Here is a 22,648-nt window from a genome sequence, read left to right as displayed (position 1 = left end):
GGGCTGTATCGAAAAAAATCAACTTTCATGAGATCATAAATAGAGTATGGTTGGTCTCTTGTTTCTCAGAATGTATGCAGTCCGTCTGACTCATTTTCCCTACACCATAAGTGTATATCCAAAATATTTTTAATTATTAGGACATACATAAATATTCTTAATACAACCTAATATTATATTATTATAACGTTTACCAAAAATTTAATGACCATAAACAATCGTGTTTTAAAGAATGCCGTACCGGGCCATTCGTTTAAAACAAAATTTAGACGTAAATATAATATGAGATTCTTGGATAATGGCTCGTTTTACAACGCATTTAAATACTGACGATTACAGGAACTTCAATAAATGATGGCCTCGACGACAAAATAGATCTTAATATAAACTTAGGGTAGAGCAAATTCCATGATAAACTATACGCGTTTCGCGTGCAATTCGACGTAGGACTATAGTGTCATCCTTAATTTTAAGTTGTTTTATCTCGTTTTGCCATTGCGCACGACACGACACGACACGACACAACAAGAGGCGTCGAACAACGTTACGATCTCATCGGATAAAACAAATATGAACTGGTGATATCGCACCTCGGTATATGTTTTTGAGACGACAAATAGTCATAACGCCCCCGGATGCAAGTTGGGCGTGTGGCCAAAAAAGCAATCTGCATGAACGCAATGATCGTCTCGCGGAAAATCGAATGAACGACAGATCATGTTTAGTCCGTCAAATGGTGTGCTATAACCGCAAATCGTCTCGTGTTATGCGTAATGAAAAATAGCCCTACTATAAAGTAGGGTGTACGACCCGACTGCAAGTAATTATACTACTTAAACCGCGTGTCCACCAACAGACGCCAATTTGAAGTGAATCGCAGCCTCGATTCCTTTTAAGTCTTCTCAGCAACAGGCTTTTCATTACACGGTGCACTGTGCACATTACAATGTTGATGGCAATGAAGACGTGTCTTATAACATACTTAAAGACGTCTGTTGTTGAGTCACCCTCTATATTAAATGGCGTCATTTCGAACAATGGTAGTGGTTAGCTGGTTAACTTTAACGCACCGAATACTGGCACATTAAAGTTAGCTACGTACTAGATACCTACTAATCCTCATGCTAACACCTAACATACAATGGAATGAAGAGTCTACTAGACGTTACAAGATGAACATGTCAACCAAATAGTCGTTAGATCCGTTTCCGTTCTGAATCTTATCCGCAGAATTATCATCTTAGTTTGGTTGTAAATGCCTTGATTTACAATTGAAATTACTAATGGGTATTAATGATCTAAGGAAATGGTAAATGTTTCGTGCTTATTTTGAGAAATTATATCTTAAATTTTAATGCTCCTTAACCCAACGACGTCTATTAATAAATTGGCTGTCTTTCTTAACTACCCAGGATTCATTTACATTATTCTAGCATTTACCAATACTATTTACTTATCTTACGTACCTGCTTGGGATCGAGGCCCAGTTACGTAGATTACTGTATTAGTAAATATTAATCTATCTGATTGCAGTCGGGTCGAGCTTATCTTACTAGAAAGTAAGAAATAAAATTTAGATAAGTTCTAAAAATTTACAACCGAAATAATGAGAAACTTAAATTATAGGCATATCCTTCTTGTACTAAGCAACGAATAAGATTGGATAACAGTCCTATTTTAGATAGATACAGATGTTTTGCGACCCTTCCCTTCCCTTGAAGAGTGAATGGGAACACCAGTTGTGCGTTTAATGCCTGCCAACCATACACTAAAGCCTGAGATGGTTCGCGGCAATAGAGGTAGGGAGGTGGCGATGGAGTTTTCGCAAACGAACCTGGTTTTTATAACTGGTATTGTTTGCTTATGATTACATACGAATAATTTTGCAGTCGAAAACGAATTTACTTAGCTCTGATGTAGCTTACGGTCGGTTGCCATGATCTTTAAAAATGCAGCCGAACATACTACATCCGCCTATTTCGATAATAATCAATAAATTATATTCGGTTGTTACATTTAACTAACTTACTAAATAATTTAATAATATTTTACGATATTTAGTAACAATTTACGCGGTATTTAATACTAGACGATGATATTGAGCCTGACTAGCAGGAATGATCTAATAAGTCCTCCTATTTTAACTTAATTCTAAAATATTATCCCTATGTTTATAAGTAAATTAAAAACAAACTATAAAAAGAAAATCAGAATAAATCTATTTAATATAAAAAACAGTTCCCTGTTGCGAAATGCAAATCGGTGGCGGAGTTACTTAAACTTACGACACGTAAGTAAAAAAAAAATAGCTGTCTTATTTGCAAGGTACAAACGCAGTACATAAGTACAAAAAATTGTACATAATTAAATAAATACTTAAAACTCAAATGAGTACATTGAATGTAAGTTAAAGCAACCTTATAGAATAATACTAAGAGTAAGTACATAAGTGCCAAGGTACTAAAATGAGATAGTAAAACGTATGACGCCAACGCCGCGGGCACTGCGACATCACAACGACTATGTCCCCGATTCTGGTATTCGATAACAATCAACGATGTCTGCAAATGTTTTTCAGTCTGGTATTATGTTTAATCATGTTGGCAGAATTAATAAATAGTATTTATTCTTCTCGAATGTATAGGATATAATCAAAATTGATAGAAAAGGTATTTATTAAAATACTAAATGACATTTAAATATTATTATCTGAACTATAATTAGCACAGGAATAAAAATTTGTATTAGAAATGTGTGTTTTAAGGGGCGTCCCCGATATCTCAACGGAATCTTGGGTCTTGGCAGTTAGTGAATTATGTAACACATTAACTTTTTTTTATAATATAGGAGTAGCAGACTAGCATGCAGCCCATCTGATGGTAAGTTGCTACTGCCGCACATGGACATCTGTAAGCAACCCCAGATAGGATTAGATATTCCTACCTGAGGTCGGCCACAGATGCGCCGCTACCCCTGAGGACTAAGCTGGAACGCCTCGGAAAAGTCTGTCTCCCTTACCACACCCTTCAAACCGGAACACAGCAGCGCCTAACACTGCTGTTATTAGGTAGAAATAGGTGTGGCGGTGGTGCCGCCGGAGTCGAACCACAAACGATTCTACCACCTTCAAAAATATAGTTGAGCATATCTGAGCTGAAACAACTCCCTTCTGGTCGACTATCTTAGACAAAGAAAGAAGTGGGAATCCTGCCTCCTCGGGTCTATTATCTATGCCTTATAAGCTGCCCAATGGGATTTCTTGTGTTTTGCATATCGTTTTTATTTATTACCTGTACTAGAATGTTTGCAATTGTTTACAGAAATGTTGATAAAACTAAAAAAATACAGTTTTATCTGTAATAAACAAAATACCAAACAGGTAAAACAAATTTAACAAACCGTTGATATGATGGATCAATTATTAAATGACACCAATTCCATTATCGGCTCAAACACTTTTAGTACTTGTACGCTGAAATGGAATGCCTAAAGAATTTAAAAATGAAATCAAATTATTTAAAACGTTTCTCATACAAAATGTCAAGCTCCATAAAGTAACTAATGTAAAACCTTCCATCCAATACGTTCTTTGTAATTGATGGAAGGGTAATGGAAACAGCGCTTCGAATGCTAGGAGCTTAACATTTAGTAATGTAGTATTATCTTAATGCTATTATTTAAATATTAAGCCCTTGTCTTACAAAACTGCCGTCCAGATGATGCCGTTGATAATATAGTCAAATCATTGAAGATTATCGCCTGTAGGTGCCAACAACCTATTCGAAAGTGCCGTAAAAATGTAACGGCCCATAATGAACGCACTAACATCACCGCTTACGTAACAAAACACTGCATTGACACTGGGCTTAAAATTTAGCACTGTTCATCCTGGGTAGCTAGCAAGAGACTATCGGCTGCGTTAAGTACGCAGCCGATAGTCTTTTAGATTGGCCTCGCACGTGTGAAGGCGAGTGTGAAACACATTTCAAATGCCTTCGCGCAAGCGCTTCATGCGCTCCTTCTCCATGCTGTCCACTGGGGGCTCACGCTCGAATGACATCAACTCCAGCGCTGGAATGTATAAGATGTTACGTACACAAGTGCTCTACAAAGTAAAATTATGATCACTATGATGCCATGAATACGGGCGTCTCGACTTTAATGTGTTCATAGACAAAGCACTTTAGATCCGCGGTTATTATAGGGACATGGTATCCCCGCCTGTCGTAAGGGGGCTTCAGGGGTTACGGGCGGCCAGAGTGAAAGCTCAAATCGCCCGGACATCGATCCCAGGAAGTCGTAACCAACGCTCTCGTCAATAAACAAATAAAGGCAAACTGTGGTGTGGTTGTGGTGGTATGGTGTGTTGTTTACATAGATAAGTATAGAGATATCTATCTCACCGCCTTGTAATTGAAGGAAGACATTAAATTGCCTAAACGGCTGACATTTCTGTCAGCCATTCAATGGCTGGCATGGTGTAATTTACGCGGAACAATGCCGACATGCACAGTGCAAAATCACGAAATCGAAGAAAAATGCGGAGAAATGTCGTTTCATTCGTAAATGATCTAAAAAATACATTTTTTTAATATTTTTCAAACACAAAAATAGATGACAGTGACAATTGAAATTGTCAAATCTGGTAACATTTTGTTGTTAGGAGAGAGTAATGTGTAGTAATGTATGGCTGTTTACCAGTTTCGTTGAGCACGTTGGTCTCGTTGAGGAACCGCCAGGCGGGCAGGTGCGGGTGCGCGGGCGAGGGCACGGGCGCGCCCTCGCCGGCCAGCCGCCGCGCCGCCAGCTGCACGCACACGTGCCGCGCCAGCTGCGCACACTTCTCGAAGTTGATGCGGTTGCCGGACAACCTGCGGACAAACGTCCAACTCAACACGTATACATTTACACGGTACATTTTTTCAAGCGTGGATGGCAAAATTTACTTTTAATGACTAAGCTGTCACCATTATCAGCCTAAACCTTAATTGATCGACAAAATATCCAAAAAAATATTTATTAATTAAAGCTTAGTACAGGATTGTTTTTTCTTAAATTTGAGTTTATCATCATAACTTCCCATAATTTGATCCTTATAAGCGACATTATCTAATGGTGGAATAATCAACTTTTGTTTTCAGATTATTCATTAGCCACACATTCGCCGAATACTTTAGCAGTTCTCTGTAACAAACATCCCGCGGTAGATACAAACTCACTACTGCCTGATATTCCAAGTCCCTCGCGTCATTAACCCTAGACAGTAAGTGAAGATTATGTTTTAATTACCATTGAATCCTTCTCACACCGTTTTACCGGACAGCTAGTCTGCTGGTCTAAATAGCATCACACCCCAACTCAAAAGATCTCACTAATTCATTAGTAGGTAACAATGGAAAATGTCTAGTGAGGCAATTAACATCCCCAACAATAAATATGATGTTAGCAAGCAATGTGCAGAAAGACTATCTGTGTTTTATGAAATTAACTTTATAGCATAAAAATAATGGAAGTATTCTTTCCATAGCTATTGGTAGCACTATAAGAAAAAAAAATAAAATCACAATATCTAAAGTCAATAATAAGACATTATATTTTTATTTTTAAATGAATCTGTAATTAATAGTGAACAAATATCAACATAACTCACTTGGAAGGCGCTCCCTGGTTAGCGAAGTGCAGATCGCGGCAAGTCACCGAGAGGAGCGGCACGGCCGTCTCAGTGGGCGCAGCTGCCAGCGCCGCACGGTATCTACATAAAATGCAAACATTTTATTATGTAACTCATGTAACAAACAAAAGTTCATGGATTGAATAGTTTATAGATAATTAGTTTTATACAAAATTACTTCTTCGATCAAAATTACCTATATAGTTTGAACTACATTTTACAAAGTTTAATGTCTTATGAAACAGGGAACTGAAAATATTACTATAATTAATGACATATTAGTGATTTTTCAGTGCAGTTGCATTCAAATTATAAAAAATCCACAACCAATTATCTCTTTTAATATATACATACATACTAACACTTATTGTGGAAACATATTTTATATGTTCACCTTAAAACAAAAGTAATGAAAGCCCCAAGATCCACATTTTATATATGTCTATGTTAACCCTTTATTATGACCCATAAAAGATATAGCCTTACTACAGTGGTTTTATTTCCATTACAAAATATAATAGAAGTTTAATTACCTAGCATGGTTGGAGCTTGGCTCGATGCACAACTCAAGTTGACGCAGTTGTTGGCCGCAGACCGTGGAAGTACGAGCCCACTGAAATGTGTTATAATAAACCATGTTAATTCCTCACTCCTCATTTAAATCCTCAATATTTAAATCACTTATGTTATTGAATGGAATAATTTATATTATCAATAGGATATTTCTCCAATTTTATGTAGTCCAGATCAATTTGAATTATTTTATTTAAAATATATATTCCAAACACTGAATATGTGTGTATGGGTCTCCTCGACTGGGGTCAACTAAAGTGTACTACCCTGCTGATCATGTCTAGATGATGGAAAAAGTGAAGCACATACCAGAACAGTTTACAATGCTAATCAAATAAGCAGTGATAGCCTAGTGGTTAAGAAACTCGGCCCCTTGATCATGAGGTCCGACAGGTATGTGAACTCTACCAATTCGCACTTGGCCAGCGCGGTGCACTATGGCCTAATTCTTCTCATTCTGAGAGGGGACCTGTGCCCAGCAGTGTGACAATAATGGGTTGGTAATGATGATACAGGATTGATAATGATCAGTATTTGTTGTTAATGCGATCACCATTATATATTCTGTGAAAATTTCAAGTGTCTATCTATCATAGTTCCAGGGATAGAGCTATGTAACAGACGGACAGAAAAAGACAATGGAGGCTTAGTAATAGAGATCCGTTTTTACTCATTGGGTAGGAAACCCTAATAAATCACCTTTTCTACCACCGACCGCGCCCAACTTTATAGCTCAGTATATGATCAATTCCGGCATGGGGTATATTCGATTATTATGGATAGTTAGGATTACCTCTGTGCCAGTCACTACATAGTGAAATAGCCACAAACAAATACGTACGGTTTTCTTCAAGCGAGCGACAGGCACCATGTTGAGCGCGCCGATAATCGCCATCATGGAATTGAAGTTGCCGAGGTTGAAGCACTCGCGGGCAGTCATCACCCACTGCTCGATCACGCGAGCGCGGTACTTGCTCTTTGACGCCTGGAGACGCAATTAACAAGTTAGAACTGAAAATCTTCTGCCGCTACAACGAGAAATCTTTTAAGTCAATCGAATTACCTTCAGTATATCGGTTGCGACCAAGTAGCTCAGCCTATTGAACCAGTCAGCGTACGCCTCCAGGTTGCGCGTGGTCTTCTCCCCGTGGTGAAGGCTTATAGTGTTCTTCGTAGGCGGCTTGCCCGACGTGGTGGGCCTGGCCGGCAGGGTCATCTTGACCGGGGGCGGAATCTTCGGAGGCGGACCCTTGACCGGAGGAGGGGTGGGGGCGAAGGCCTGCACGAACTCCTCGGGACCCACGAAGGACAGGCGCTGCAGTTCCACGATGGTCAGCTGGTTGGCCAGCTCGGCGGGTGTCAACCCGAGAGTAATGATATCACCCTAATAAATGATAACAATGTATAAATGTAATGTTAGATAAAACTTTGGGCGTGTTCTTATTTACTTATTTTTTATTATTGAATAAATAATAATCGGAAGTTAGTGGATCGGCTGAAGAAACACAATAAAAATACATTTTATTATCTTCATTGATCAGTTACTTCCACTTAAAATTCTCTACAATAGAAGACCTACTTGTTATTATTTGAATAAACAGAGACGTAAACAAACATTAATATTAATAATGCCATCGCATTGATGCACATTGTCAGATAAAAAAATGTGTACTTATTTTTTTGTGTGTATAAATAAAATATAGAAAGTATATCGTATATAGTGTTATCATATTGGTTAAGGTTTGTGATGGGTTACGCTATGATATTACATTATATTTACAATGAACTATAACTACCTGGGGCACCTCTTCCACGGTGGCCACTATGCGCACCTCCTTGAAGGTGGTCTCATACTGCTCCAGCGCGGTGAGCTTGTCCAGCAGCTTCTCTAGCATCGACGACACCTGCAGCCGCAGCGAGTCCATGTGTTCGGAAGCGCATCTGTCAACACCACGTTACTATGAATGTCTACTCTTCATTGTTTGCAGCTGGGCTTACATAAATATACTGAATAATGATGTGAATTGATGTCGAACTTAATTAATAACTTTTGAAATCACCTTTTTAAATTACCTTCTTAAAATGAAGAAGTTTTTGAGAAAAAAATAAATGGCATTATGTAAAGAGCCAACAAATAACCACATTTATTTCTTGAAACTGTACTATAATACATAGGTCCTTTTAACTATACTAATATAATGTATATGACATGATATTAAACCTCATCCTTACTCATCTTAAAACTCCTTTGACGACGAACGAGAAAGTTTTTTTTTGTAGAAGAAGGAAAATTATCTTAAAAGTTTTGGGACATTTTCTGGAGACTCAGTCGCACACAGGATTCCGATGTATGCGCCTCGAACACCCATATAAGTGTACCCTAACCCTGAACAGACATTTTGAATCTATGGGCATTGGGCTCTATTCACAACTGAGAGAGACTTAGGGTGGGTTGCATCATGTAACTTTAACTATTACAGAAGCCTAACCAACCGTCAAATCAATGCTTAAAAGAATAATTCGTTGCATCATTTTAGTTGAGGTTGAAATTACGTCATAACTAATACTTAACTTTAACCGCTCGATTTCGATCAGTTAAAGTTACTGTATTTGTCAACTTCCCTATCTGTCAATTTCGACTAAAAATTTCGGTGACAGCGACACAAATGACGTTAATGACAAATCAATTGGGGCAACACAGAGTTCTTACATACCATCGCTACCGTCAAAGTTACTGTTATATTTAACTTTAACGCAAACTTTAACCGGGCTTTCGATGCAACCCACCCTTAGAGCGTATCATCACGTTACTCCATCAATAACTGGTAGGGATGGTTAATGGTTTAGTAAGTAACCTTTGCTGTTCAAATTCATATAGAACTCTTTCTGAATGTCAACAATCTACCACTGCTTCGGAAGGTGTATCACTATGGAGAGATACGGAGAAAGAAACACAATACTTGTGCAATTTTGCATGTTTTAAATATTATACAAGTTTACAGAATAGTAAATAGAAAGTAATAGTGACACATCCAATAGCCAACAGCGAGGCGGTTTGACTTTTTATACCGATTAAGCTATACAGGCCATGGGCATATACCGGATGTGTCTATTAAAAGTGTGAAAGGAGAGACGGTTAGCATTCCCCTTGACAAGAATGGCGCACATAAATGGTTAAATGAACATTTTTGACCACCTTATTTTGTCCCTATAGTTCCGGGACCAGAATGGGACTACGGTATCCCTGCCTGTCATAAGAGGCGAAAAGAGGCTTTCGGGGTTGCGGACGGTAAGCTCGAACCACCCGGTCAGCTACCCTGGGAAGAACGGCGGTATGTGTGGTCGCATAACGTCGTATACATCAGACGGTATGGTGATTCAATTTCACCTGGGCAGCGCCCGACGGGACCGTGCACTGACCGGGACTCCAGTTACGTTCCTTTGGAGATCTTGGAGTCCTCTACGCAACGCCGAGGGCACCCACCGGTGGTTTTTATGCGGTAAGAATCCCACATAACTCCGTGTCGCTCCCACGAATGTCCAAGGTCCTCGTGAAGAAAAAAAAAGAGGGGCTTATAACTAGTGTGTGTATAAACGCGATACCTCTGCGTGATGCTGCGCACGAGTGCCATGACGCGGTCGTCGCGGAAGTCGTACGGGAACATGTGCATCCACTGGCTGAGCAGCCGCACCAGCACCGCCATATCCGCCACCTCGCGCTCCGGCGGCTCGCGCACCTCCACCGTGCCTGACACCTGCCCCAAATTATAACAAACCCTCATTATTTATTACCTGCATGTGTTTAATATATTATTGTGACTATAATCTTATATATAAAATGCTCGTGTCACAATGTTAGTTACCGTACTCCTCCGAAACGGCTTTACCGATTTTCACCAAATTTTATATGCATAATCAGGTGGTTTGAGAATCGGCTACTATCTATTTTTCATACGTTCAGTAAGGGTTGTTCACCCTTAACTTTTTTTTTATTCATATGGCAACACAACGTTTGCCTGGTCAGATAGTATAAATATATATATTACTTTCTACCATTACAATAATACGCATTGTCAAATCCATAATTATTTTCAATTAACAGCCTTTATTTTTAAATTCATCAATAAAAACATATTCGCAAATGACGCTTAGCAACAAAGCTTGTCTTATTTAATAAAAAATGGATATTTGGGATTGTACTTGACTGCATTTGCGCTCCATGTTTAAATTATATGAACATTATACATTCTTTGTCAAAATTGTGACGTGAAACTTATTTAAGTGAGTCATGAAAGGCTCAACAAAAAAGGCTCAACGTTACATTTTTTAAAAAGAAACGATTTCAGGGGCCCAACATTACAACTATAATATTTAATTTATAGCGATTTACAAAAATTACATGAGACCAATAATTTCGTAACATTTTCTGTTTGTAATATTTTCACTTGCGCGTGTACACATTGATACAGGCACTCTTTTGCGTTTAAGGCTATCATACGTTATTTTAAGATGCAAAATGATATTATTGACGCTTTGTTACAAGAAACAAGATTGAACAAAATCACAAGTGACCACCACTGTATCCCTATTTTTGTTTCTGTAGGACTATACGTTCGGAAACATCTACGCGCATATTCGACGCTAATTACTTATCAATGCATTGCATTGCGTTTCACGGCACAGTTAGTATCGTCAACGTGCAATAATAATCTTTTGCTTAGTTAATGTTTTGCTCAGAGCTTAATGCATTTCGCACTGCAATAGCATATCGGTCTGCGCTGCGCTAAGAAACTGCAAAAACAACACATTTGTACATGCATATTTTTTACCCACGTCACACTTATTGCTGCTGGCTTAGTAGCGCTTAACACTGCTGTTTTTTAATACTGGCAGTCTTAGTGCTGTTGTGGTCTGGTTTGAAGGCAGACATACTTTTGTGGGCGTTACGTATTAGTACTCAGGGGTAAGAACGCATATGTTGCCAACCTCGAGTAGAAATCTTACCTTACTCTTATCTTAATTTTATTTTACCAGACTGGTTGGTGGCATATAAGATACGAGTGTTTAGACTCGCGGAATTTTGAAAAACATACGTAACAATACAAAAAAATGTAGATTCTGGTTTATAGGATTAAATTTGCCACTTAGCGATTAATTGCATAAAAATAATTGCGTTTCATTAAGACAACTAACAAAGAATCTGACTACTAGCACTGATAATTTGGTGCAAATTCTAGACACAATTTATTATTTGACGACAATGATTTTTTTAATATATATAAGTACAATGACAACTTGCTTTAACGGTGAAGAAAAACAGTTTCTCTATTTCTCTCTATCTACCTCTATCTACTTCGTCAAATGTGTTTAAGCTGCCAAAACGTGCTTGATCAAAGTGGTAATGGCACCAAACTTTCTCATTATGAAGTGAGACCTATGCTCAGCAATAGAAATATGATAAGTTGATGATCACTGAGACAACGACATTGAAATCCACTTAAAGAACTTACAAGCTTGTCGATGTACTTTGCATATTTCTTGCACAGCTTCAACAAAAGTTCATGGGGCTTAATAAAGAGCCGAGAACACAGCAAGAAGGTGAAGGTGAAGGACTGGCTCGCGCCGGGGCGGAGCAGCTCCACCAATCCATCGATAGTTGCAGATATAATGTGGCCCTCGCTGTACTCCACATCCGGGGGCTCCGGGATGAACTGCGCGGACAGGGTTCTAACAGTCGGGGTAATGACGGCCGGCTGAAATTAAAAATGTACACTGTAGATACACTTAGATATATTTGAAGTTATCTATACTAATATTATAAAGAGGAAAACTTTGTTTGTTTGTTTGATTGTAATGAATAGGCTCAAAAACTACTGGACCGATTTTAAAAATTCTTTCACCATTCGAAAGCTACATTATCCACGAGTAAGATAGGCTATATTTTATATGAAATATATTTGATAAATAGATTTTGAGGCGGTAAAACGTTTGCCGGGTCAGCTAGTAACAAACACTTTTGTGCTTACAATGGTGTTTCACATTAATTAATCGCACCTCAGTTTGTGATAATATTCGCCGCTAACTATCTAACCTAACAAATTAAAGGCAAAATGGACGATATCACGATTTTAATAACACAGTCGATTCCTAAATGGAATCAATTATTATTATTTACTATTTATTTAATTCATTAGAACAGTTTCCAATTTATACGAATTAATAAAAATAATTAAAGTTATAACATAGAATAATCTTAAAAGTAAAAATATAAATTACATTAATCTTCAATTTTAAACTAAAATACATAAAATTTATTTACTCAGTCATGCATCACGCATTCAATTCACATTACCGTAGACACTCGGACACAATCGTCGTCCATTTCTAAATTTCGACAAGATTTTAGTATTTTTTTTTTTTGTAAAATATTTAAAAACAAAGTATACATTGTGATAATAAAGATGTAATATCATATAAAAAATTGTTAGTATGTAATGCTTATTGATACTGCAAAAATTAATAGGTATAATACCTTTTAAATAATCCAAATGATTTGTTATTTAGTTCACTTACCAATTATTTCATATTGACATGACAAATATCAACCCGATGAATAATCATATTTTAAGTAAATTTTATAGAATATGGATTCTACCTATATTTAAATTCTAATGCATGATTGCAGACAACTGTGGTAATCAAATCACCTTTTTATCCATAGCGGATTATTTACAGAACTCTGAATGTATCATGGAGAAGAAGGTAACAACCAACAACTAATGACCGAATCGATTGTAGAATAAGCGATTCTACTATCGATCGATGACATCTATTACTGTGAGGGATCTTAACAGTGTTTATATCCATAGCGAACAGTACTTTTAACATGAGTGAAAGGTATGTTAAGTCCTTTCCTGAAGACAACATGTGTGCCACAATTTATGATAATATAATTTATAATATTGGTTAAGATATATGTACATAGCCAATGATAAAGACGCCACGCCACTATGTATGAAGAAATTGCATACGAACACAAATGGATGACATAACCACCTAGCCTAATAACATAATGACGGTATGTTGATGATATAATTACCATAATATAATTGATGTTAGAGTTATAAAATTGATTTGCAGGCAGACCACGATATGATTCCGGAGACTATTAAGCGGAAATTCTTCATGAGGCGTGAATAGCAATGTTTATTCATAGGGCTAAGGGATATCTCGGCAGTATTACCTGTTGAGCATTACTTTGGGAAGAGACAAAGTTAATTCCACCGTTCATCACAAAATGCTGGCACGTAGCTTCAGACCTAAAATTGTTTCCTCTCACCATAGAATAGTAGTCGTCCTGCTGAAAAAGAACATAAAATTTAAATGAGTGACCAATACAGAAAACGTAATTCAAAGATTACATATTAAAGATGATTAAAACCTTCCGTGGTTCGAATGTGGTGGTAATGTAAAATCTGGTTCGACCGGGGAGGTGCCACCGAAACACCTACTCGTATGTATTTCTAGCGTAAAGCAAGCCTGCGTTTCCGTGGAACGGTGTTCATGAATTATGACTATCATAAGAGTAATCATTTCAGTTTACTAAGGTGGTAATGCATCAGATAGATAGGCTTCAGATGGATCCCCTGGCCACGGCCATAGCCCAGTCCAAGGCCGTGTAGACCGCATACGACTGCGACTGTGGCTAACATGGGGAGACTCCTGCCCTAATTTGGGTTAATTTCGGATGTCCATAAGTGTTACCACTCATTGTCAATGGACTGCATAATGAAATAATTAATTATGTATGTACTCTAATTTCATAAAAAATATATAATGTACATCGAATCCAGACGGATACACACAGATAATATTCTTTGCTGTAAGTAAAACGTGCTGAAAGCGGTTTTTTACATCCTTTTGTTTTATCATTCATACTACTTCATTTTGACACATTTCCTTATAAACGTATATATTTCAGTTAAATAAACAAAATGTTTTATTTTTATAGTTTTTTATACAAAAATATAAATTTGTGTAACTTTACAGAGCTTAATTTAGTAGTGAATTTTAATGTCCAGCAAAATACAATATTATTCATTTATTTCCATTTAATTCAGACACTCCATATTTTGTGAGTATATTTTATTAGTATTCACATTGATATTATTATGAAATACCCCGATCGATTAAATTTAGAATTAATAATTTAATTTAGTAATAGAATAATGATATATATTCACTTGGATATGATCACCGATTAAAAGCGGAAAACTTACATCATAATAGGACAGTCCCGATCCAGACATGAGCGCCGGGTCGGACAGCGGCGCGAGCTCAGTCGCCGGCGGCTGGGGCGCCGGCTCCGACGGCGCCGGCGGCACCTGCCGACGCAAACACTGTCTTTAACTACAGAACTCTCATAATTGTGAACAATTCTACCTAATTACTATCCTATAGGTAGTAGTTAAGTAGAATTGTACTCTAATAACGAGAATAACGCCAGTGTAGCCGTCATATCATAATCTTACAAGAAACCATAACATTGGTACACACAAGAATCGTCGTCGCTCAAGAAATATTGTACTGACACAATGTTATAAATAATATGTATCTATCGCGTCAAAATATAAAAGATGTAGGTATTGTAAGAGGACAGCACTTAAGTAGGTGTGACATGATTACAATATGTGCCATATGCATGTTTATGATCAAACGTTACCCGAGTCGAGCGCGGTATTAAATATTAGGAACAAGAGTTCTTGCTAAAGTTTCATATGACGTCTACTTCGTTCCAGGTAATTTAATAAAATTCAAAAATTTTCGCATCTCATGTGAGAGAGCTTTCCTAAAGGACCTCCTGGGAACAAACTATTAACGTTTACTTTTTACTAAACGCCTGACATGTAATAATGTTGTCTCATCTTAAAAATATTATGCAGCAAATTGCATCTTATGCCAAAGTTCTTGTTGGTATAGCCATTAAAAAAGACCAGAATTTTCTGTACTTTTTTATTCTATCAGCCATTAACTGTCCACTGCCGAACATAGGCCTCTGGCCTGCGACATTAAGAATTATTATTGTAATAATGGCCCATTTACTTTAGGTCCCCCATGATCTCCGAAAAACGGCAAGTTTAGAGTTAAATATGAACGAATATAGCCAACAGCTGTAATGACAACGCATACTCATGCTGCCTTCTGCCATGCTGTCATGTATTATATTGTCTATATTTATGCTTAAGGTTATGCTGAACTCCAGCCCCTAATTTTCCTCCAAATTTTACTGTAAATTATGCAACTCGTCACTATATTTTCAGAAGTGAAGAAAGCCCTGGTATTAATACCTCACCTTGGTTTATCAAGACCACATGCAAGTAATATGAAAATCAAGCCACAACCCTAACAACAACAAGGAACGAGATAACAACTGCAATATTTTTGCCAATCTACTGCTTTTTAAAAATTTCAGTCAGAATCCACGATAATTAACTCTAAATATATTATGTTTAAGCCATTTCAATCATCAAATCAAATAATAATCAATATATAAACAGGCAAGGAAAACAATTTTGTAGCTTTTCTTCAATTGTTTGGTAGTCTTTAGAGTTATTTATTAAAGATATTCAACACATGAAAATTCATGTTTTTTTCATAATCCCACTGGGGAAAAACTAGTAGTAAATAATAAGTAAAGAAATTTAGGAATAAATTTATAATAAATGTCCTGTAAACATTCAATGGCGCATAATATGTGCTATAATGGCTCGAAAAGTCATTATGGACACACTATCACCCTTTATTAATATTCAATCCCTCTAGTGTTTTGCCTACCTAAGATCGATATTTTAAATTTACCAATTTATCATACTAAAATTGCCAAATTTCGATTTCTGGTAGACAAAATTTAGTTAAATAGATAACACACATATGAGGTATTTTTTACGTAGAATCTGGACTACAAACACGAAAGGTATTCAATTTTGAAAACTATTTTGCATTGCAACATTTAACGTACACAAAGTTCATACCTAGTAACAAAGCAAAAAGTAAACATTTATAATATGTTTCATCCAATTTATAATTGTTCTATAATATAATTTCTAATTACCTCTCTCACTCTCAGTGAGCATGAGCTACATGATGCCTCATTAAGCTTGCTTGCATAATAATACATGGCCATAAGGCCAGTATTATTATGAAGTAGAGTTCTGGTGCGGCCTGTGGAATAATAATGTAAATTAAGTGTCAATCCACACTGTCATCTCTATCAGTCCTCATATGTTCAAATCACTATACAAATAATGAAATGTTTAATCTCTGTCTTAAGTAAGTGCATGCAAACGTTTTTTCAATGAGACACTCTTTGCAAACTGTCATTTTATGTTAGAAATTTAGGATTACATCTTTCTAAACCACATTTTTGTAACTATATAAGTCTAATTAAGTGTGGCATATGTACATAAAAGTGAAATAGAATACATGTATGTGTATAATTTCCATAAATTGCAATTGCACTGGAACCTAGTAGCATTATCACTACTGTGACAGCACATGAAACAAAAAAGTATAGTCAACAGAAACATATTATTATTTGATAATTTAATCTATTATAATTCTTACTTCTAAGTTGTTAAGTTAGTGATAATATGTTGTTATATAATAAACATAATATTACTTTTCAAATTCAAATAATAATATTAAGTATTTTTCTATTTGTTTTTAGATGAATATAAAGAATCAATAAAAACTTGACAGAAATAATAAATAAATCAAAGACAAATACTAACACTAACACAGTTAGTGTTAGTATTAACAAAGTTAGTCAATTTACAAATCAAAACTTGATATTTTATATTTAATTACTGGCAAGTGGTGCTAACGGCTGTAGGTGCATTACCAATTTGCTGGGTGCATTGCCAATTTGTTATATGTACATATATCAAACTGCCCTCTACATTGCCTTTATTTTTCTTTGAACGATAATATAAAACCATCCTAATCCAAGTTTTTAATTATGAATGTGAATATCAGTCTTCTATATTTTAACAGCATGTGTGTCATGAGACCAGGATTTGTTTTAAACTGATAGAATATATGTGTACCAAGTATACTGTAAACTTAAAAATAATGAATGGAGCTATGCAATAAACACTCGAACGATTTTGGCAAAAAGACAGAAAATAACAATTCGATAAGTACTTTGAATAAAGTTTATTAACACTGTGACATGATAATTAGCAATTTTTTCTAATATGCACTATTAAACTTGTACTTTCTAACACTACTGACTAGACAGTAACCAAAAGTGTCATACAGAAATATTAATGCTACTTTATGTTTACTAAAATATTTATAATATGTAATAGGTTTAAAACTTTAAAACTATTCTAAGGAGGACAAGTAACAGCTTCAAGATAATGCTTAATACTACTTACTTATACTATGCATTTTTATAATGCCATTATACTTTGTAATTATTAAATGTATAAGAACGCTAGCCAGATAAGATCCAAGTCATATTAATTTACTTAGAGGAAACACTTACACATGGCCCATTGTTTAAAATAAAAAACTAGAAATATATGAACTTACTGATTTATTAAAAGAGCGGTTCTTGTAAACTTAAGTACTTCATTATTTCGCTAAACACTACGCACATTCATAAGGCTTCCAATACATACGTGTGTTAGGGCCACAGCTTCACTGTTGATTTACTAGTCTCCAATGTCAATACACTACACCACACACATAGCCCCCGCTTGAAAGTTTCACATCATAAATGACGTCTAATTAAATAATGTACGTAATAAAATAATAACAAACCACCCAGCGCAATCGAATTACACGATAAGTCACGTAAAGTGACTGCAACGCGGAAATAACCATTGGTAAACATTGTAATTATCGGCGTGTTTTTCTCGTTGAGGAATAAGGTATTACACGCTCTCTATTCAGATACAATACTTGACCCGAAATTTATTCACATTTTTTAGTAAAGCCATAGTTTAGAGCACGACGGCAGATGCGATGAAAGTTGTATCCAATTCGATCTGTTTTTTTACTATTTTGTTAAAACTTTCTTTTAAAACTTATCAGTTACTGCTCGAATCGCACATTTTCTCACAAGGTGTTCCCAAAACTTGCGAAATTCACAATGTTGTTATTGAATAAGTAATTTATTTACCGCAAAATTGCGCCAATAACACCTCACATTACGAACGACTCCACTTTTTTCCAATATAATTTACAAAACCCACAGACAACATTTTCTACACAGATGATAAATGCTTAGCATTTAGATTTGTAATAGCATTTTGTATCTGTAAATAATAATAGTGAATGATTGTAGATGACGCTACTAGAATTCTAGTGTTACAGAATGTTGTTTGAGTATATTCATAACTGTATAGATTTTCTTATTCTGTGATTCATGAACTGGTTAACCATTTTATTTCCTTAAATTACTAGATTACTAGGCACATGGTATAAAACTATGTAGAATATCTTTGTATTTGCTAGATTTCTATCTACAAAATTCTATTAGAAACTGGGCCGAGAAAACGTAGTAGACAGACAAACAGACAAAAATACTGTCGCATTTATAACATTACTAAGTATTTGTTTTTTAATACAAATTGTGATTTGGGATTTAGTGTTTTTTTTTATTATCACTATTTTATTATAATTATTATTTGTGGTACAATTAGCTTTTTCATTATTTTTACTACTGCAGATAAACTGACGTCATTAAGAACAGTATTGATACTTTTGTTTGGATACTTTTACGAGTACGATACTTTTTTTCAATACTAATACTACTCATGAGTATAGTATCGATACTTTCTATTCGTTATCCCTTATTCCCTAGTGGCCGACTGTTTTCGTGCGACGTTTCGTTTAATGTAATATAATATGTTTTTGATAATAAATATCCCCTATTGCGAAAAAAAACAATGAAAAAGTTTTCTGATAAATATATGTAAATAATAAAACACTTTCCCAAAACTTATTAAATACCCTATTTCACAACCTAGCAAAACTAAGATCGCTAGTGAAACCCTTGCCAGACTTGCTAGTGAAAACCATAGACAATTACAGGTAGCTATAAAGCGCGCCAAATACGAGTTTCTTATTTTAAACAGTATACGCTGGCACGTAAACAAACATCAGACAACGACAAAACACACCGTTTCCTTGGAGATAGCAAACATATCAATGAATGATTATAAATAATCGTGCCGCATTTTTCTTCGGAGTGATGTATATTGTGTTTTATCATGTTTAATGAAAATGCTAAACGTAGATCGACTGTTACTTCACTGCCTGCTATTGAAACATTGCAACGAAATGTTCGAAAAGTACCTACTTATTATAACAGGTGATAAAATATTATACAAGAACAATAATATATTATACTGCTTTATTGGTAATATTGTGTTGAAATTATTATTGTTGTGTTCAAATGTTTACGTATAAAATACATAAACCAGCATTAAGTAAAGAAATAGGTATAAGTTCTTTAAAATAACGGTAAGCTGCAACTCTTCTCATGTCCTATTAATAATGTGTGTAGTGTATGTATCTATTTAATAGATATGTATGAACATTGTCTCACGTATGCCAGTAGAGAGGGTAGCTGTCAAAGTCAGTCTGGTGACGTACGAGATACGGATCGGACGCGCAGCCCTGCTCGGAGCTGGTGTAGTGGTGAGCCAGTGCATGTTAAAGCCCTTTAGGTTCTTACAAACATTACAAGTGGCGACGAGGATAAAGGTGAAAGGCGTGTAAAAAAAAATAATAATAAATAAAAAGGGAAAAAGGTAAAGAAAGGTAGTGACCATTCCAATCTTGTGTTATATATGTGACCATAGATTAGTAAAGATTGCTCACTCCTAACAAAAAAATGTACCCAGTTTTGAGAATTGAAATAGTTGCGTAAAAAAGTTTTGCCACGTCTCCGTGCTAAAATGTCCCTAAAATATTTGAAATAATTATTTATTTATTATGTAAATTACGCAGTATTAGTTATTTATACGTAAATTTTCTCTAAAAATGTTTTTATTTGTCAAGAATTCAAAAAAAGAACTTACTAATAAGCCGTTTGTGGCTTCATTCAATTTCAAGGCGGCGAAGTATCTTTATTAATCTATGTATGTGACGGAAACAATTAGGTAAGTCCTATCATAAATTTTATTGCAACGCGGCAAAAAATTATAATTAAAGAAAGTGTTTATAAATTCGTAATATAGATGGAAATTCATTTAAATTGTGGGATAAATAAAAGTTTAAACTATAATAGCTTTTGTTAACATATAGCAACCATTTATTGAATGTCATACTTAGTGATTTAATATTGTTATGGTACGGAACATACAGAAAATATGGTTCTTAAATTACAAAGCTCATTTTATAAAAATACAACAATAACAATAATTTTAAAGTACTTATACAAAGTAGTAAAATATAATTAAATGCGTAGTTTGTGTTATTGCGCATTATCAATTGTCAATTGTTTTCTATGTTTATTAGGTCTTTATTATTTTTTTTTATTTATTGCGTTGCGTGCATTATTTTTACATTGTGCCAAGAATGTTGAAATATTAAATTAAAAAATAAAAAAGTATAAAATTTAATTTTGTAGATATTGCTATTTACATTTATAACAATTATAATCATAAAATATTAAAGCATAATACAGTATTTGCAATTTACTTGATATTAATTTATTTAATAATATTAGTACGAGATTGCATTAGAGATATATTTTTACTGTTTAATTTTACTTTGCTTAAAGTTTTATTTTATTATCATTTTGGATTGGAATAATTCATACATATAATGTAATGTTATAAATATAAGCAAATATAATAATTCATACTAAAATAATTATTTTACATATACCTTTGTGTGCATGCGATACATATACATATACGTGCGATATATTAGAATGACAAAATAACGGTCCTAATTAATTAATTATAGGTACCTATTGATTTCATTTTTATATTTCTAATAAAAATAGCTTGAGTATAAAGCTATATAATATGTTAAAAATACTAACTTAGAAATTGAGTGTGATGATAGATTAGAATTTCATATTTTGTTTTCGTTTAGCAAGTACCTACATTTAGATTTCCATTCAATTGGAATTGCTTCGGAATTCCATTAAATTGGAATTGCTTCGGGATTCCATTAAATTGGAATTGCTTCGGGATTCCATTAAATTGGAATTGCTTCGGGATTCCATTAAATTGGAATTGCATTGAACTGCGGGATTCCATTAAATTGGAATTGCATTGAACTGCGGGATTCCATTAAATTGGAATTGCTTCGGGATTCCATTAAATTGGAATTGTATTGAACTGCGGGATACATTAAATTGGAATTGTATTGTACTGCGGGATTCCATTAAATTGGAATTGTATTGAACTGCGGGATTCCATTAAATTGGAATTGTATTGAACTGCGGGATTCCATTAAATTGGAATTGTATTGAACTACGGGATTCCATTAAATTGGAATTGTATTGAACTGCGGGATTCCATTAAATTGGAATTGTATTGAACTACGGGATTCCATTAAATTGGAATTGTATTGAACTACGGGATTCCATTAAATTGGAATTATATTGAACTACAGGATTCCATTAAATTGGGATTATATTGAACTACGGAATTCCATTAAATTGGAATTATATTAAATTACAGAATTGCATTAAATTTGAATTACTGACAAGACTTCTATTAAATTGGAAGTAACTATATGACATTTGAAATCAATTAAATTTAATTACAAATAATTGAGACTTCTATTAAATTAGATTTTAATTTAGTAAAAATACCTTATTGAGTTCTTTTAAATGACAAGTCGTTTAATACAATCAATAATGACAAAACGCCTCTTGAGAAATTGGATCTTGAAGGTACGTCAGTGAACCTGAGATGGGAAAAATGGAAGCGATCACCGAGAATTTATTTCGAAACCGCTGATATCATGAATTCAGCCAATTCAGCCTAGTGTTATTTTTTTTAATTATATGTAAAAATGATGGCATTAAAAAAGGAATAATTATTATTATGGAAAAAGACAAACACATTGAGTTTCTTACCAGATCTTTCTCTTCCAGATCTTCCAGATCTGAGAGGTAAGGTCGTAGTTCCGATCCAGTAGTAGTTTAAGAAAAAATATTGTAACTGACAATTTGTAAGTGCCGCCAAGTATATATTAAACAAAATAAATATATTTCATTTCAAAGAAACGGGCTACATTTTTATTCTTAGTTGAAGATGCCCTACAAAAGATATTATATTCCTTCCTGGAGCAAACGCTGAGTTAGCAGAGAATGTTATATAATTACACTTGAAAAAGTGATAACAATAGCTTATACTTTAGAAATTATAA

General features: G+C 34.9%; 2 protein-coding genes and 1 pseudogene across 4 annotated transcripts in view; 2 read left to right on the top strand and 1 right to left on the bottom strand.

Annotated features, from left to right (window-relative positions):
- Positions 1 to 3,931: 3,931 nt before the first annotated feature.
- LOC140743243 (ras-GEF domain-containing family member 1B) lies at positions 3,932 to 18,505 on the bottom strand. Of its 3 annotated transcripts, none has more exons than XM_073074366.1 (13): positions 17,929 to 18,505; positions 16,356 to 16,465; positions 14,524 to 14,628; positions 13,488 to 13,604; positions 11,755 to 11,997; positions 9,848 to 9,999; positions 8,041 to 8,185; positions 7,308 to 7,628; positions 7,086 to 7,229; positions 6,205 to 6,284; positions 5,651 to 5,752; positions 4,699 to 4,871; positions 3,932 to 4,071 (listed from the first exon to the last, which is right to left on the bottom strand). In XM_073074366.1, the coding sequence occupies exons 2-13, from the start codon at positions 16,425 to 16,427 to the stop codon at positions 3,986 to 3,988; spliced, it is 1,740 nt and encodes a 579-aa protein (XP_072930467.1). In that variant the 5' UTR covers positions 16,428 to 16,465; positions 17,929 to 18,505; the 3' UTR covers positions 3,932 to 3,985. The 3 variants fall into 3 exon arrangements, with proteins under 3 accessions (XP_072930467.1, XP_072930466.1, XP_072930468.1); XM_073074365.1 differs by having other exon boundaries at positions 18,432 to 18,493; XM_073074367.1 differs by having other exon boundaries at positions 13,488 to 13,601; positions 18,432 to 18,493.
- On the top strand, positions 9,363 to 9,448 carry LOC140743816 (uncharacterized; annotated as a pseudogene).
- A 916-nt stretch (positions 18,506 to 19,421) lies between the features above and the next one.
- The window catches only part of Dhc16F (Dynein heavy chain at 16F), a 218,427-nt gene continuing 215,200 nt past the window's right edge, over positions 19,422 to 22,648 (top strand). The window contains exon 1 of the mRNA XM_073074361.1: positions 19,422 to 19,625. Coding sequence (XP_072930462.1) covers positions 19,525 to 19,625 — 101 coding nt within the window. The 5' untranslated portion in view covers positions 19,422 to 19,524. The remainder of the gene's footprint in view (positions 19,626 to 22,648) is intronic.

Source organism: Epargyreus clarus, unplaced genomic scaffold (assembly GCF_041222505.1).
Source record: "Epargyreus clarus isolate Ecla_fem2 unplaced genomic scaffold, WU_Ecla_fem_2.2 ptg000007l, whole genome shotgun sequence".
Classification (NCBI taxonomy): domain Eukaryota; kingdom Metazoa; phylum Arthropoda; class Insecta; order Lepidoptera; family Hesperiidae; genus Epargyreus; species Epargyreus clarus.
The sequence above is the reverse complement of the archived record's forward strand: the minus strand, read 5'-3'. Positions and strand labels throughout refer to the sequence as shown.

Bases quoted from the DNA above. Each gene is read 5' to 3' on its own strand.
- LOC140743243 (XM_073074366.1), bottom strand. From the start codon at position 16,427: ATGGCCATGTATTATTATGCAAGCAAGCTTAATGAGGCATCATGTAGC. The intron at 14,629-16,355 runs GTAATTAGAAAT...TTGCGTCGGCAG, and splicing joins GCTCACTGAGAGTGAGAGAG to GTGCCGCCGGCGCCGTCGGA. The intron at 8,186-9,847 runs GTATCGCGTTTA...TGGTGTTGACAG, and splicing joins GTGCGCAGCATCACGCAGAG to ATGCGCTTCCGAACACATGG.